The 17,827-nt window shown below is 36.5% G+C and overlaps 1 protein-coding gene across 3 annotated transcripts in view; it reads right to left on the reverse strand.

Moving 5' to 3' along the window:
* The window catches only part of MON2 (MON2 homolog, regulator of endosome-to-Golgi trafficking), a 131,411-nt gene that overhangs the window by 24,200 nt on the left and 89,384 nt on the right, over positions 1 to 17,827 (reverse strand). For 2 of the 3 annotated variants that reach the window (XM_030939325.1, XM_010381124.2), the window contains 6 exons: positions 16,863 to 17,061; positions 11,562 to 12,184; positions 6,950 to 7,093; positions 6,303 to 6,320; positions 5,885 to 6,013; positions 439 to 629 (listed from right to left, as the gene is read on the reverse strand). In XM_030939325.1, coding sequence (XP_030795185.1) covers positions 439 to 629; positions 5,885 to 6,013; positions 6,303 to 6,320; positions 6,950 to 7,093; positions 11,562 to 12,184; positions 16,863 to 17,061 — 1,304 coding nt within the window. The remainder of the gene's footprint in view (positions 1 to 438; positions 630 to 5,884; positions 6,014 to 6,302; positions 6,321 to 6,949; positions 7,094 to 11,561; positions 12,185 to 16,862; positions 17,062 to 17,827) is intronic. The other variant, XM_010381126.2, reaches the window with a different exon arrangement.

The raw sequence follows: 17,827 nt of genomic DNA on the forward strand, positions 1-17,827 counted from the left end.
GAAAATTGTTATTCCCTGACAAATCTAAACATCTTAAAGAGCTGATCATTATATTGCCACTCATCCGATTTATTCTGGTAATGCACTAATTTTCTAACATTGTTTTTCTCTTGTAATGCTCAATGGGCATCAAATTAAAAAAGGAATCGTCTTAGTTTTATTAAGTTAAAATGCTTAAATATGATGCATTCGTATTGTTTTATATATGATATTCCTGTGTTATAACCAAAAATAATACAAAAAGCAAAAATCTCCATTGTTCATGGATATGTACCCAATGGATAAATGGCTAATCCAGGTGTGTTTTTAATACAATCTAGCAACCTTAATAATCAATTACTTTGTTAATGAATAAAGACAACTGTTTTTAGAGCAACTGAAGATATAATGTGCCACTTCTTGAAAGATTGTCTTAATTTTTAAAATGAATGAGCTGACCTTTTAGTAAAGAGAAAATCTTCAAAAGTATTGGCTAGTTCTGGCCACATACTGTCAAATTTTCCAGAAGAAGCATGCTGCCGGGCAACAGGTAGCCCAATAGAAAGAACTCTGAGGAGAGAGGATACTGCTAGTTTCCATGTGCTTTCAGAAGGGCAGGAATACTTCAAACTCAGAGGAACCCTAAGAGTCTGAAAATAAAGACAGTTTAATATAAGCATTAATTAAAACATACACACACAATTTTAATTACGTAAGAAAAACTACAGCAGAGAAAAAAAATAGCATAGGTATTTTCATCTTAAAAAGGGTTATATTTTCATTTAAAAAATGAGGTTACTTCCCAGAAAGGCCAATTCTCAGACATGGTCCTCAAATACTGCCTGGAAAGATATACTTTTAAATCCTATCTCTATCTTATAAACAATGAGCCTAAATAAATAACATTTTTGAACCTCAGTTTTTCATCATTAATAACAGGGATAGTATCTGAAAAGTTAAGAGTAGGAAACACAATTCTGTAGCTTTTATTAACCTGACGTTATGGAATTAGAAAATTCTGGCTGGGCACAGTGGCTCAAGCCTTTAATCCCAGCACTTTGGGAGGCCAAGGCAGGTGGTTCCCGAGGTCAAGAGATCAAGACCATCTAGGCCAACATGGTGAAACCTCATCTCTACTAAAAATACAAAACTTAGCTGGGTGTGGTGGCACACACCTATAGTCCCAGCTACTCGGGAGGCTGAGACAGAGAATCACTTGAACCCGGGAGGTGGATGTTGCAGTGAGCCAAGATCACGCCACTGCACTCCAGCCTGGCGACAGAGTGAGACTCTGTGTCAAAAAAAAAAAGAAAAGAAAAAAGAAAAAAGAAAGAAAAAAAGAAAAGAAAAAGAAAATTCTGCCATATTTCTTCCAGCAAAAAATAATTTGGCTGATGTGGATATCCCATCTGCAAAGGGTCAATATTGCTTATACAGTCATCTGCCACATATATAGGTTAGACCATATAGCATGGATGTGAAGTAGGCTATACTATCTAGGTTTGTGTAAGTACACTATGCTGTTCAGACAACGATGAAATGGCCTAATGATGCATCTCTCAGAACGTATCTCAGTCCTTAAGCAGTACATGACTGTATTTTCCAACTAATGGTGAGGGAAGAGTAAACACAGCAAAAAATGTCAATACTTTGAAGTTGTATGTTCTATCTGTAAAATTATTTGAATTTTATATCCTACTCTAATACTTTTGTGTACTTTTTTCCTTCTCCAAATAGTTCAGTAAAACTGATAATTTAAGATTTGACCACGGAGGGTGCAGGAGTAGAGCATTTGAATTATGTACAATAACTAGATATATAGTGACTAAGTATAGTGACTTATCTTTTCAACTGATCAACTTTTGAGATAGGTGGCTTTTATTCATTAAAAGAACTAATGTGGTGGTTCAGAATGAATTTCTCTGATCACAGTTCCATCTGGCAATTAGAACACCAGACTGACCAAAACATCATAAAGAACTAACACAGAGCACCATTGACAAACAGTTTTGGCATACTATCAGGCAATTTGCATTAGAGTAAAAATTCTGCTTTTACATAAAAATTCTGGTCTAAGAAAGAGTGGAAACATTTTCATATTTCAAGGATATAAAACCAAATATCATCTTCCACACAAATTATTACTGAATACTCATACAGTATACATATTAACCATTACATATTAGCATGAAATATGCCTTCATTAACAGATAATTAGCACACCCAGAATCTATTTATCCCCTTCCCCTCCTTCCACTTCCATATAATCTATGTGCTTTGGGAGGAACTGTCCCTACTTCCAGTTTGGGAATTCAGGCAAAGAGATGATAAGTTGATTAAGCCAATGAATCCAATCAATTTCCCTGGCCATAATCATTGGTTCAAGAGTGGGTATGGGACCAAAGCTGATCCACTAAAAATTAATTTTAGGAACTTAAAAAGAAGAATAGAAGTGTGTGAATGTGTGTATGCATGAACATACACACTCTCTCTGTCTCTCTCGCTCGCCCTCTCTTCCTCGCTCTTCCTATTGGACATATAATCCTGTTACTGGCCTACAGCTTGGAAGAGAAACAAACGATATGGTCAATTCTTAGCAGAACTTTCTAGAGAAAGAAATGTGGTTTTTGATGATACTGCTGAACCACTGGATCAACTAGTCATAAAGCCCTTCCTCTATCTTTGAATTTTCCAATTAAGCATGCCCAAGAGTTCCCTTTATTGTTAAAGCTAGTCAGAGCCTGAGTGTATGTCATTTGCAACCAAAAGAATACTAAATGATATATGGGCCATTTTGAGTTTACATTTTATAACTCAAGCTAAGATGAAAGAAAAGTATTGTTTGCTACTGCAATTGATATTTTATTAAAATCAAGAAAAACGTTAAGCATAGCAGATCCATTCAATTTATACATTTTATTTTTAAAAATGTTTACATAACTAAACAAGCAGTAGTATACAGCACGTGCTCAGTAATTACCTGCCACCACAAGGTTCACAATTTTGGAGAAAGAGCCTTGTCCAATTAACCAAAAAACAATGTGGTAAGTGGCATCAATGAAATGGAATTATAGAAAAGAGATCATTTAACTCCTTTAAAAATACAAACTGAAGCCGGGCGCGGTGGCTCAAGCCTGTAATCCCAGCACTTTGGGAGGCCGAGACGGGCGGATCACGAGGTCAGGAGATCGAGACCATCCTGGCTAAGACGGTGAAACCCCGTCTCTACTAAAAATACAAAAAACTAGCCGGGCGAGGTGGCGGGCGCCTGTAGTCCCAGCTACTCGGGAGGCTGAGGCAGGAGAATGGCGTAAACCCGGGAGGCGGAGCTTGCAGTGAGCTGAGATCTGGCCACTGCACTCCAGCCTGGGTGACAGAGCGAGACTCCGTCTCAAATAAAAAAAAAAAAAAAAAATACAAACTGAGTGGCTGGGCATGGTGGTTCATGCTTTTAATCCCAGCACTTTGGGAGGCTGAGGTGGGTGGATCACTTGAGGTCAGGGGTTCAAAACCAGCCTGGCCAACACGGTGAAACCCCGTCTCTACTGAAAATACAAAAATTAGCCAGGCATGGTGGTGTGCGCCTGTATTCCTAGCTACTCAGGGGGCTGAGGCAGGAGAATTGCTTGAACCCGGGAGGTGGAGACTGCAGTGACTGAGCCACTGCACTCCAGCCCAGGCAATAGAGCAAGACTCTGTCTCAAAAAAAAAAAAGAAAAAAATGTATATGTATGTATGTGTGTGTGTGTGCGTGTGTGTACGTATAAACTGTCGCTAGGCACAGTGGCTCGCACCTATAATCCTAGTGCTTTGGGAGAAGGTTAGAGGACTGCCTGAGGCCAGGAGTTTCAGACCAGCCTGGGCAACATAGCAAGATCCAGTCTCTATAAAAAATTTAAAATTCAGCTGGGGGTGGTGGTAGTCCCAGCTATTTGGGAGGCTAAGGCAGGAAGATCACATGAGATCAGGAGCTTGAGGCTGCAGTAAGCTATAATTATGCCACTCCACTCCTGCCTGGGTGACAGAATAAAACTCTGTCTCTCTAAAAAAAAAAAAAAATACACAAACTGATTTATATTACTCTTTAGTGTTTAATCCTTCAATGGTTAAAGAATAAAGTCTGATCTTATGATTGCTTAGAAGACCAACAGTTATTTTTTCAGACATATCCCAGGTCCCAAACTAAATTTCCCAACATTTCTTAAAAATATACCATGATCCATCCTGGCTAACATGGTGAAACCCCGTCTCTACTAAAAAAATACAAAAAACTAGCCGGGCGAGGTAGCGGGCGCCTGTAGTCCCAGCTACTCGGGAGGCTCAGGCAGGAGAATGGCGTAAACCCGGGAGGCGGAGCTTGCAGTGAGCTGAGATCTGGCCACTGCACTCCAGCCTGGGCGACAGAGCGAGACTCCATCTCAAAAAAAAAAAAAAAAAAAAAAATATATATATATATATACCATGATCTTTTACACTGTTTAATTTACCTATAATACCTGCCTCCCCCCTTTTAACCTAACTCTTAACTCTTTCAAGTGTCATCTCTATTAATTCTTGCCCAAATCCCCTCAGCAGTTGACTTAGTTTTTTGTCTTTCAGAGGAACTCAATTTTTATTCAGCAGTGACTACTTGGCAATCATCGTTAAATGCTGTATCTCAATGGATTCTCTTAATATACATAAGACATGTAAGTAGTATTGGTATCATCCTTCTTTTAAAGACGAGAAATGTGCTCAGATAGGTCAATCTGCCAAGCCTCCACTATGGTCTTTACCTAGCACTTAACATAGTGTATTATCACTTGTTTGCCTTTCTTCTCTATATTGCATTATTAAATGTAAGAATGATTTTATTCATTTTAAAATTGATAGTACCTTGTAGAAAGATGCTTTAAAAATATGCTCAATAAATGAAGAGAGAGGATAGCTTTGGTGAGGTAAGCAGTGAGGAGAGAAAAGTATCATAAAAGTCAAGGGAAGAAAGAGCTTTCAGAAGGCTCAGCTTTCAGAAGGCCAGTACCATGCTATAGGGAAGATGAATCATTAGAGAAGGACTGAGAATGTGAAGATTTGGTCTTTTGTAACTTTAAGAAAGCAGTTTCTGTAGAGCAATATGGACGTAAGCCAACACACAATAGGCAAAGAGTGAGTGGTAACTAGGTGAAGGCCACAGATTATTTAAGGGACATGGAAACAAAGGAAAGCTGAAAGAGGATGACAATTTGAATAGTAAGCACAGTTGAGAGAAAATTCTTAAAGTATCCAAGGCTTAATAAGCCTTGCATAAGATGCTGAAAGAAAAATGAAAAAAATCACAAATGAAGAAAGGTGGGGATAGATGAGTCTTGAAAGAAGACAGCTCAAGTTGGTCTGGTATTTATATGATCAACATAAGGTACATCCACATGCTAGAGGAAGAACAAGGTTTAGGGCTAGTCCTTCAAAACATAGGGAAAAACAAGAAATAAGCCTTAGAGGAATGGAACACAATCAACAAGAATCTTTTAAATGGCTGTCCATATACTAAAAAAGTGGCTTTAAAAAAGTCAGCATGCATGTTCAGTTAAGTTTATGGGCTGCATTGTGAATTTCTCCCTGAATGCTCATCAACCTTGAACCTTGAGGAATATTGTCCTAAGAAATCCTCTCATCGGGTTATGTGGGAAAATGTAAGAACTGTAACCAATTTAATGCACATTTATGTTAAAATATTTTTCAATAAAAAGAACTTTTAGAAAAATGGCTTGCCAAATACAATTCATGAATATTGGAGAAAAGTCACTACAAATAATAGTACAAATTGTATTTTCCATCTATCCCAATATAATGATAATATATTACCTAAGGAATAATTTCAATAATGTTCTCACAATCTAATGAAAGTGTTGAAATGAAAAAAAGATACCTTAATAATATACTGGAGCACTTTCTCATTCACCACTGCTTTGTGACACGCTGTTTTTTGGTATAAATCCACAACTACTTCTAAAGACCTTTCAGCAAACGGCACATAATTCAAGGCTACCCATTCCGCCTAGAAAGCAATATTTTCACATGCAGTTAAAAATAAACAAGATTAAATTAATCATATTGTTTTCAAAGAGAAAGCGTCTTTGTCTTAAAGTTCAGGCCTTGGTTTTAGGTCAGATTATATTACATGCAAAGTTTTCAAAGAGATATGTACTTCATGAAAAAAACAATTTTCAGCCAGGAAAAAATTAAAACTATTTGAAAAAGCACATAGAGCATTCTACCAAGAACCGGGAAAGATGTACTTTATTTGTTGCCAATAGGTTAGGACAATTTTAGGAAATTTAACTCACCGGTGCAAATAGTTGGATCTATTGTGATTCCATTGTGTTGCAAGACAAATAGAATGAGAAAAGTTAATACATATTAAAACTACTTTCAGATGATATAAAATTATAATTTTTATATTGAGTGAACAAAATCAGCATGTGCATGCATTCAGAAATTTACTTCAAGTTAAAATTTGCCAACTATGGCTATAAAAATATTTTATGTAAAATCCAACTACATTTCACACCAGTAGTGTACAACTTCTTATTTAGTACAAACAGTTTCTTCATTTTGCATGGCAGGTATCTATTTTAAGTAAGATTAGACTTAGGAATTTAGATGCTGTTTTGTATTGGGATGGGGCAACCAAGAAAGAAGTACAAAGGAATTTATATTTTTCAAGAAAGATGTACTGCAGAGTAATACGAAAGGCCAAGCTTTCTGAAGAACCAGTTGGAAGAGGAAAGTCATAAATGAGGATAAAAAGAACACAGAATTAGTTTCCCAAACAATATTTCTGTTCAGCTTAAACTGTTAACAGACATGTGTAAATATATTTGTAAGTGAAAAGTATCCTTTTCTGAGATAATCAAAGTCCATCTTAAGTGAAACTATCTGTATTTATAAGCCATGAAATCTTACAAAGTAAATAAAATTTACAGGAAATTACCTGATTATATTTTGCATTTGCAATGTGCTTTGTTTCCAGCTGTCCATACTGTGGAGGTTTACAGGAAAATTCTACAAATGCCAACAACTGGTCAAATATAGCTGGATACATTATCTGCATGTTTTCTGGTCCTACACAAATGGCCTATAAAAGCAAAATAAGAACATTAGAATGCATAATCTGAACTCCAATAAGTTCTTTACTGTATATATATTTAACCAGAGAATCTTAAAAACTGTCTTATTTTATGCATTACTAAGCCCTAAAGGGCACAAACTATTTTAAACTATTACAGAATAAAGTATAGGCTGAAACTGTTAATCAGCTAAAAAATGCGTTTTAAAGTGTAATTTATTTCTTAACAGAATAGAAAAAGGGCAAAGAAAGAGAAGTCCCAGGCAGTCCTCAGGTTCTACGATCTGATCATTTGTTCAGTAATACAGCCATTAGGCCATTAAGAATGTGTCACTGACCACGATGACACTGACTTCAAATTCTGTGATATCAGTTCATTGAAATGACATCTGATTTCTGCACCATGCCTGGTCCACCAACTTTAACAAATAATCATGTGTGTTGCAGTTGGGAAAATAAGTCATCTATGAAAATTTGTTTCTAAAAGAAATGTATGGATTAATTTTTAACAGGGCTGTGTATATTTAATGTAAAATGTATCTAAATATATTTGATTTAAAATAAATTAAAATATTTTAATATAAGAAAACATTTTAATAAATAGTAACTAGTTTCTCTAGGTTTCTTACTTCAAATAATCTGATAGGAAGAAAGAATAAAATGCATATCATGAGACTGCAGATTTTAATTATTTCAAATGTGTTGCAAATACTTAAATTGGGTTTTTTCTAGCCACAAATTTATTTTTTCTTTTCATATTTTCTTGTTTAAGTCTTCATTTTTCTCTGTGAGAAAAATATTTAATGATCTTATTTATGAAGAGTCTAAAATATACTTGTGCTTTATAAGACAAAAAGGATGATCACTTTATGCCTGAGAGGGTAGGTCCTCTTAAAATACTAAACCAAAATTCAAACCATTTAACTTTTTAAAAAAATATCTTAAAAAACAGTATGTGGCCGGGCGCGGTGGCTCAAGCCTGTAATCCCAGCACTTTGGGAGGCCGAGACGGGCGGATCACGAGGTCAGGAGATCGAGACCATCCTGGATAACATGGTGAAACCCCGTCTCTACTAAAAATACAAAAAAAACTAGCTGGGCGTGGTGGCGGGCGCCTGTAGTCCCAGCTACTCCGGAGGCTGAGGCAGGAGAATGGCGTAAACCCGGGAGGCGGAGCTTGCAGTGAGCTGAGATCTGGCCACTGCACTCCAGCCTGGGCGACAGAGCGAGATGCCGTCTCAAAAAACAAAACAAAACAAAAAAAAAACAGTATGTACAAAGTTTATTTTATGCACTCCATGGCTTTTAGCTTATCAGATACCATATTAGTTTTATTTTCCCTCAGAGGAGATGTAGCCATTTAGCTCTAATGGAACTTTTACATAAAACTGCACTGAGATATAAAGTAGATATGCAAGTACTACCCATACCTAAGTTTGATTGTCCTATAATTATAATGTAAGAAAGTAGTATAAAGACATCTAACACCATGTCTCAGTATTTTTTTCTCAGAAATAATGAAGAATTTGAATAGTAAAATTAATGCACTCTAAAAATTCATGCACTCTAAAAATTCTCTTTACTGACTGCTTGTAATAGTTCTACTTTCTTCCTCATTAACCTCTTGCTGGATCTTAACTCCTAGAAGTAAACAAGTAGTAATTACTGTGGAAAAAGAGACTGAATTACTCTAAGTGAATTATTTTATTTTCAACGACTAACAACAACAAAAAACCACATATGGGTACCTGAGAAAACTAAGTATTATAATTTCTTTGTAAGTATCTTAACACAAATTAATGACTGACTATGCATTTTGATTTTCAATGGTCCTTTATAATAAGAAAACGTACTAATAGTGTTATAGTTGATGTATAGAGCAATTTTCGGACTTTAAAATGCATAATTTGGAACCTACAATTTTTTAACAACAAACTGCATCTAAGAAGTTTTTACGGGCTTTTCTTCAGTATTCTGAAATCTGAATATCAGAAAAATCTATAGACTAACCCTGATAACAAATTTTAGTCCAAAAGCTAAGAATTGATAAGCAATCTAGATAATATTTTCTATTAGTCCTTGAAAGCTGTCTATTTGAAGACAAGAAAAAATATTGAACACCTAATTTCTTATATTGTTTAAGGTTTCACTTACTAACTCATTTAACAATAATCTTTTCAGTGCCTGGCATGTACTAAGGCCTTTGCTAGAGAACTTGATGATGAAAATAACAACAGCTAACATTTACTGGATGTTTAACTCATGCCAGGCACTAAGTGCCTTACAAATATCCCATTTAACAAGCAAAAAGTTGTAGATTTATTATTTTTACTTTATAGATGAGGAAACTGAAGTATGGAAAGATTAAGAAACTTGCCCATGCTGCTTAGAAGACAGGGCTTTGTTACACAACTCCAAGGGCATCATTCACATACAATGTGATATTGTCTCCTAGAGTACAACTCCGGCAGCCCTGGTGATGAATGCAGATACAGTATCCAGCCATCTGACTAAGAAGTTTAGCAATAAATAAGACAGATGCAGTTTCCTGACCTCAGGACTTACAGTATAGCACATACAGAAAGCAGACAATTAAATTCCCAGCTCCTCTACGTATGCTAAAATAACTTGGCAATAAATAAATAAATAAATTAGCACATATAACTAAGTCAGCTTGGCGGGGAACTGGTGATTTGAGAACAAAGAGAAGACTGAGAACTTGAAGTCCTAAACAATATAAAAGCACTGAGGAAGAACAACATAAATGCTCCCCTTTAGAAAGGAAACATGATACCAGAAATCAGTTTTTCTCGTAGGAAAGAAAATAGCTTTCTATCTATAAAATGTTTTGCTGGATAACTATTAGTTTAAGGATAAAGTCCAAAAGCAAGTATATTTGGCTTGTGCAAAAATTTTCTCATACCTGTGGAAGAAAATATAAAAACACTCTGATAATAAAATATATGTTTTTCTGTTAGGGGATACTAGAAACCCATTAAAAATCTTACATTCAAGGTCTACGAAACATCATTTAGGTAATCATACAACACAACAATGGCTAGTGTGAACATTAATACTTTTAAATAATATAAATGAACAACAATAACCCTTCCTAAGTTTCAGACTGAAGGTATATTTTGTTTTCAAAGCTATTAAAAGCTCAGAACAAATTACTAGTAGTTGGGATAAATGATTTCACTTTTCCTCTCACTGCTAAAGCAGAGTTTTTTAAAAATAAAATTTACACTTTTTTCTGAAAAAAAAAAAAGTTGTTTCTTGTTTATCCTGTACACATATATAAAAACCTGAATCAAAGATCTGAATGACAGTACCAAATTACGGGTATCTCAAAAGGCCTATGTCTTATTTTCTTTTCTGATAGGATAACTCTTCCATCCCCTGAAGTCTATAAGCAACTTATTTGCATGTCCAAGGACAGGGTGGGTAATTACTGACAGGCTACTTTTCTTCCTCATTGAAAATAAAGATGGGTATTTTGAGTTCAATTGTAGAAAACCAATATCCCTACACTGAATTTTTTTAAATGCCAGAGTCTTTTATTTTTAGTTTCCTCACATTTCCTGCACAACACAACTAGGGTTAAACAGTTCAAGAACTGTTGCTCAGCTAAACTTCTTCCAGAGGTAATTAGGAGGTATCATGGTACAGTAGAAATTCTTACTGTGAAAATTTTTATCATTCCAGTTGGGTAAGATGCAGTTAATCAGAAATCTAATTTACACTACACAAATGGTTACTGATAACATGTGTGATCAGAATCTAGATTTACTCCAATCTTATTAGAATGTCTTTACTTTGTTGGAATGGCTGGCTACTCAGTTGGCGATTTTTGCTTAGCATTTTGATGACTGTGAATTGTGCTATCAATTTATCTTGATAGTCTAAAAAACACTTTGAATTTGATCTAGTCTTGCTTGCTAATCTGAATTTGCTCCATAATTTTAGATGTTTGTCTGAATAGTTTTTTTTTTTGCAATAACAAAATACACACAGTAAAAATCTCTTTAAAAACTGAGGAAAAATACTTTTCATAAATTTCTTTTTTTTAATATAGGCTTTCAATAATTTCAGAGCTAAATTTAAGCACAGATTTTTAAAAATCCCACTGCTTATCAATTTTCTAATTATAAAAGTACTTTACTAAAACTTTTATTCCAAATATTATATCCTCTTGTGAAGACTTGCATGGACAAACCAAAAATCCTGGTGAAGTGAAACATGAGGATGCAGGCAGCTTCTTTAAGATTCAAAACATACATGAATTACCTTTCAAAATACATCAGAAAACCACAAGTTTTCAAAATACCTAGATCTTGACAATCCTCAGTTTGTCCCAAAGTATACATATAAAACAATCCTGATGATCTAAAATTTATCCCTGCAAATCTATAGCAAAACAAAAAATTTCAGAGAACTATATGCATTATTACTTAGATAGCCACTCAAATTATATTACCTTTTGGAGAACATCTAAAGCTGTAAGTACAGCTTCCTGTAAACTTGTCAAAACTGCTTCGGTATAAGATGGAAGAATAAAAGGGGATGCATCTGAACTTATTGGGACTGAAATAGCACTGTGCAATATGACTCCCAACTTTTGCAAGTCATCCATGTTGAAACCAGTTTTTATGTGTTGGTAGAGAGCTGGAAATATCTGAATTAAAGCTGTAAGAAAAGGCTGGCTAGGAATAAAGGTTAGTTTATCAAAAGTAACAGGAGGCTTAGTACTTTCAGATCCAATTCTATACCAGGTATTCCACGCAGCCCACCATAGATTCAAATCTTCAAGCTCATCAGTAACAATGGGTGGCTCAGAGCTACTATATCTTCCAAGTCTTTCTCCAATGGAATCTGTTCTTACAAATGGCCTGCTCATGCCTGATATGGGCCCTATAAGAACAGGCACAGGTACATTAACTACAGGTGGTGTCTCAGGCTTATCCGAGTCTCTGACAGGGGACACAATCTGTAAAATTTCCTGGAAGCTTTTCAGAGCAGCCAGAGATACTTCATTGTTTTTGCTGAGTGCTGCTGATTGTATATGGTCAAGAAGAACATCCCAAGCTCTTGAAAAATCTCCTATATTAGGAAGAGAAGAAAAACTATTATAAAAGTGATCAAATTTTCTCTTAATATTAGACACTTGAAAGCATATTTGCTTAATTTTTCTGCTTAAAATCCTACAGAACTGAAAAATATATGACTAGGTACTAAGATACTAACAATGGGAATTAAAATTATCACAACCAAGAAATCCGATTAAAAAAATTTTCAGATATAGGAACAAAGGGCACCAAGAAGAGGATGACGGATATATCAAATAATGTTTCAATCTTAAAAACAAAACTCAGGTAAGTGATGGGTGCACTAAAATCTCAGACTTCATCACTATACAATTCACCCATGTTACCAATAACCACTTGTACCCCAAAAGCTACTGAAATAAAAAAATATTTTAAACCCCAAAATATGTATGTACTTATACATATTTATACAATTTCCCAGAACTTCTGCCTAAAGAGAACAGAAAAATAAATCAATGAGGTTGAAACAAAAGCATTTCAGGGCCGGGCGCGGTGGCTCAAGCCTGTAATCCCAGCACTTTGGGAGGCCGAGACGGGCGGATCACAAGGTCAGGAGATCGAGACCATCCTGGCTAACACGGTGAAACCCCGTCTCTACTAAAAAATACAAAAAACTAGCCGGGCGACGAGGCGGGCGCCTGTAGTCCCAACTACTCGGGAGGCTGAGACAGGAGAATGGCGTGAACCCGGGAGGCGGAGCTTGCAGTGAGCTGAGAGCCGGCCACTGCACTCCAGCCTTGGTGGCAGAGCAAGACTCCGTCTCAAAAAAAAAAAAAAAAAAAAAAAAAAAAAAAAAAAAAAAAAAAAAAAAAAAGCATTTCAGTAACATCTTCAGTCTATCCATCTACCTTTATTAATGATTAAGTAAGACGTTCTCATTCTTAATCAGAGAATCATTGGAAAAGTTGTAACTTAGGACAGTATAATACATGTTTTTTATTGGTCTAAATATTTAAGATAAACTATGTCGTACTCCATATAAATCTTAACTTTATACTTTAGTTTTCATATTTAAATTATTTTAGAGCTGCAGAATTTTTTTCTTTTTCTTTTTTTTTTTTTTAAGAGATGGTATTGCACTCTGTTACCCAGGCTAGAGCATCATGTGGTATGATCATGGCTCACTGGGCTCAAGTGATTCTCCCATCTCAGCCTCCCAAGTGTGGCTGGGACCACAGGCACATGCCACCATGCCTGGCTAATCTATTTAAAAATTTTTTTTTTTAGTGATGGGGTGGGTCTTGCTATGTTGCCCAGTCTGGTCTTGAACTCCTGGGCTCAAGAGATCCTCCCACTTCAGCTTCCTAAGTAGCTGGGACAACAGATGCTCACTACCATGCTTGGCTAATTTTTGTATTTTTTGTAGAGACAGGGTTTCACCATGTTGCCCAGGCTGGGCTCAGGCAATCCTCCTGCCTCAGCCTTCCAAAGGGCTGGGATTACAGCCATGAGCCACCATGTCCAGCCACATCTTTTTACTACAGCAAACAAGCCTAATGGCTTTGTTAATAACATGGATTATTATCCACATACCTACATTAAAATGATGTAAAAAATTAGGAAAGTTGATATTTTCCAAAGCAGTACAACATAAGTAGGCTATGAAACATGTAAAATAAATAATCAAAGTTTAAGAACTTTCACTTTGGAAAGGTGATAAATGACCAGATTTTTTTAAAAAAGGGATAAACCCCAAATTCCTGAGAAAACAGTTGGTTAACAGAAAAGCTTGAAGTAGGTCTGGTATAAAACAATAGGTACTATCTGCCTACTCTGGACAAACCATAACACCTGCCTAGTTATATGCATCTTTCCCCACCATATTCTTTTTATTAAAAATTGAGGGCTGGGCTTCATGTCTGTAATCCTTGCACATTGGGAGGCCAAGGCAGATGGATCACCTTAGATCAGGAGTTTGAGATCAGTCTGGCCAACATGATGAAACCTAAATGTCTCTACTAAAAATACAAAAAATTAGCTGGGCATGGTGGTAGGCGCCTATAATCCCAGCTACTCAGAGGCTGAGGCAGGAGAATAGCTTGAACCTAGGAGGCGGAGGTTGCAGTGAGCCAAGATCACACCACTGCATTCCAGCTTGGGCAACAAGAGTGAAACTCTGAAACTCTTATCTCAAAAAAAAAAAGAGGCAAAATTTACATACAATAAAAACACAGAATTTTAAGTAAACTGTTTAAAAGTTTTGACAACTTACATTTTAAAATGTCAAACAATTAAAACACTTCTACCTGTTGCCATCACAGTTTAAAAGTCTCATGAATCATTACATTTGCCAATCAGAATGGTGACCTAATATCAGATTTAGAATATCCTGTGCCATTTAGGGAGAAAAACTCCAGCAATTTCTCTATTAACATATTTTATGTCAGAGAGGGAGTCCCTCTAAAAGACTAGATGTAATTATATATTGCACATGGTTATGTTAAAAATATAAAACTTATTCTAAAATAACAAATATCATTTCTTAGTCATCAAGTTACAAAGAATGATCAAAGACATTAATTGTCTTATGTCTTCATTTAAAAAAAAATCTAAATCTAGGCTGGGCGTGGTGGCTAACACCTGTAATCCCAGCACTTTGGGAGGCCAAGGTGGGCAGATCACCTGGGGTCAGGAGTTTGAGACCAGCCTGACCAACATGAAGAAACCCCATTTCTACTAAAAATACAAAATTAGCTGGGCATGGTGGCGCATGCCTGTCTGTAATCCCTGCTACTTGGGAGGCTGAGGCAGGAGAATTGCTTGAATCTGGGAGGCGGAGGTTGCAGTGAGCTAAGATCGTGCCATTGCACTCCAGCCTGGGCAACAAGAGCGAGACTCCATAAAAAAAAAAAAAAAAAACTAAATCTATTAGTTCTTAGCTTTTAAGAGAAATATCATGAAGGTACTAAAAACAATGCTTATTTTGCCAAAACTTAGCAAATGTACAGTGAAAATTTGTGCATTTCACTGTATGTAAATTTTACATGAAAAAAATCCCAATATTTAAAAATACATATGCCAAGCCCTAACATGCAAAATGGATCGGACACAGCAAATTATTTTTGGAAAAAAGGAGAAAAAAGTGCACATAAAGAACAACATATAAAAATGCCTATGGAATGAGTAAATATGCTTGTCCTTTAACACAAAGAAGTTTAAAAAATGCCAAACACAAAATAATAAAATAGATAAAATAATGTGTACAACATGCTCATAACTATGTACAAAAGTATCTCTGTTCACCTTTTTCTACCACCACCAGCACACCAGCATTACCACCAGAATTGAAAGTAGTACAGTCGGCAACCGGGTTTCTCAGTCTTAGTACCATTGACATTTCTGGTTGGATAATTATTTGTTATAGGAGGCTGCATTGTAAAATGTGCACTGTAAGATGTGTAGTGTCAACCCTTGCCTCTACCCTCCCCAGATGACAGTAATGCTCAACCTTCCCCAGTTATGACAACTAAAAATGTCTCCAAAATTGCCAAATGTCCTATGGGAGAAAAATGGGCCGTTTGAGAACCACCGATACACACAACCAACAGTTTCCTAACCAGTCCAACAACATCATGTCATCCTTCTTTGTTGCCATTCCATTCTACATGCACACTAAGATATGCACTTTATGATCTTTTTGAAGTGCATATTTGATCATGTCAAATCATGAATTAAAATCTATTAGTTTTTTTCATTGTTCTTAGGATGAAATCCTAACTTTTTTGGAGTGGGGACAGGGTCTCACTCTGTCACCAAGGCTTGAGTGCAGAGGCACAATCTTGGCTAACTGCAGCAACCTCCACATCCCAGGCTCAAGCAAGCCTTGCACCTCAGCCTCCCAAGTAGCTGGGAGTGCAGATGTGCACCACCACATTTGGATGATTTTTTATTTTAAAAAAATTTTTGTAGAGACAAGATCTCATTATATTTCTCAGGCTGGTTTCAATCTCCTGGGCTCAAGCTATCCTGTTGCCTCCACCTTCCAAAGTGTTGAGATTATAGGCATGAGCCACCCTGCCCAGCCTCCTAACTTTCTCCTAACACATTCTACATGATCTGGATGATCTGGCCTTTCATTACCTCTCAACCTCTTTGATAATCAAACTCTTTCTTATTCTCTTCATTCTAGACCTTTAAACATGCTAGGGTCCACCATCTCTTTTCCTCAATCTTCTCTTGTCTCTTTTACATTCTCTCATTGACTGTAAGGCTCTCCACACTTCATCTTACTCTTGCCTGATGAACTCCTACCCTTCAGATCTCAGGAAAACTATTGCTTTCTCAGGAAAGCCCATCTGGAATTCATTGGCCAGGTCAAATACTTACTGAAGCTCACAACGTACCATTCCTTGTAACATGCCATTGTAGAAATTTTGCCTTTATTTATGTAATTATGGGTACTTCCTCATGCCCATGATAGCAAGAATGATGTGTATTTTGCCTTTCATTGTATTCCCCTAGACGCTAGCCCACAGTAGGTACACATTAAATAATTTCTCAATGAAACAAATGAAAATACACATGCTTACACACACACCACACATAAAGACTAAGTTAAGGTAGATTATTCTTAGGTAGTAGCATTGTATATGAACTCTAAAAGAATTGTCTGTATTTTCTAAATTTCTTTTAACATTGATTACTTGTATAACCAGAAAAAAATATATGTATACCTAAAGGTTGCAGCAAATATCTTCTAGTGTTGAAGATCCTTGCTACTCCAGCCAATGTTAACACCCATGTCTCAGCCCACTGCTTCTCGGCTGTGTCCCTTGAATGATGAATGAGAATATTGCCACCTCCAGACTCAATCTTTTCTTTGTCTGCAGTGGTAGAGGACTCTCGAACTCTGTCCAGTAGATGAAAGAGTACCTAAATATTTATAAAAATGTCATTTAAAATGCATTGATAATATAGCTTAAGTAATAGCATAATGGCAACAGCATAGGAATCTATAAAGTGTGACCAAAAATATACCTGAAAGTCTTATCAATCCCTATATATTGGAGGAAACTGACCAATAAAGGTAATTATACATTCTTTTTTTGTTGTTGTTTTTTTTTTTTTAGATGGAGTCTCACTCTATCACCCAGGCTGGAGTGCACTGGCACAAGCTCACCTCACTGCAACCTCTGCCTCCCAAGTTCAAGCGAATCTCCTGCCTCAGACTCCTGAGTAGCTGGGATTACAGGTGTCTGCCACCACACCAGCTAATTTTTGTATTTTTAATAGAGATGGGATTTCATCATGTTGGCCAGGCTGGTCTTGAACTCCTGACCTGAGGTGATCCGCCCGCCTCGGCCTCCCAAAGTGCTGGGATTATAGGCATGGGCCACTGTGCCTGGCCATAATTATATATTCTTAAGTTTATCATGGAATATAAAAAAATAAGGCTGCACACAATGGCTCACATCTGTAATCCTGGCACTTTGGGAGGCCAAGGTGGGCAGATTGCTTGAGCCCAGGAGTTCAAGACCAGCCTGGGTAACATGGCGAAACCCAGTCCCTAAAAAAAAAAAAAAAACCCCAAATTAGCCAAATGTGGTGGTATACATCTGTAGTCCCAGCTACTCGGGAGGCTGAGGTGGGAGGATCACCTGAGCCCCCAGGAGAGGTTGAGGCTGCAGTGAGCGTGATC

The sequence above is a fragment of the Rhinopithecus roxellana genome, chromosome 10, assembly GCF_007565055.1.
Source record: "Rhinopithecus roxellana isolate Shanxi Qingling chromosome 10, ASM756505v1, whole genome shotgun sequence".
Classification (NCBI taxonomy): Eukaryota; Metazoa; Chordata; class Mammalia; order Primates; family Cercopithecidae; genus Rhinopithecus; species Rhinopithecus roxellana.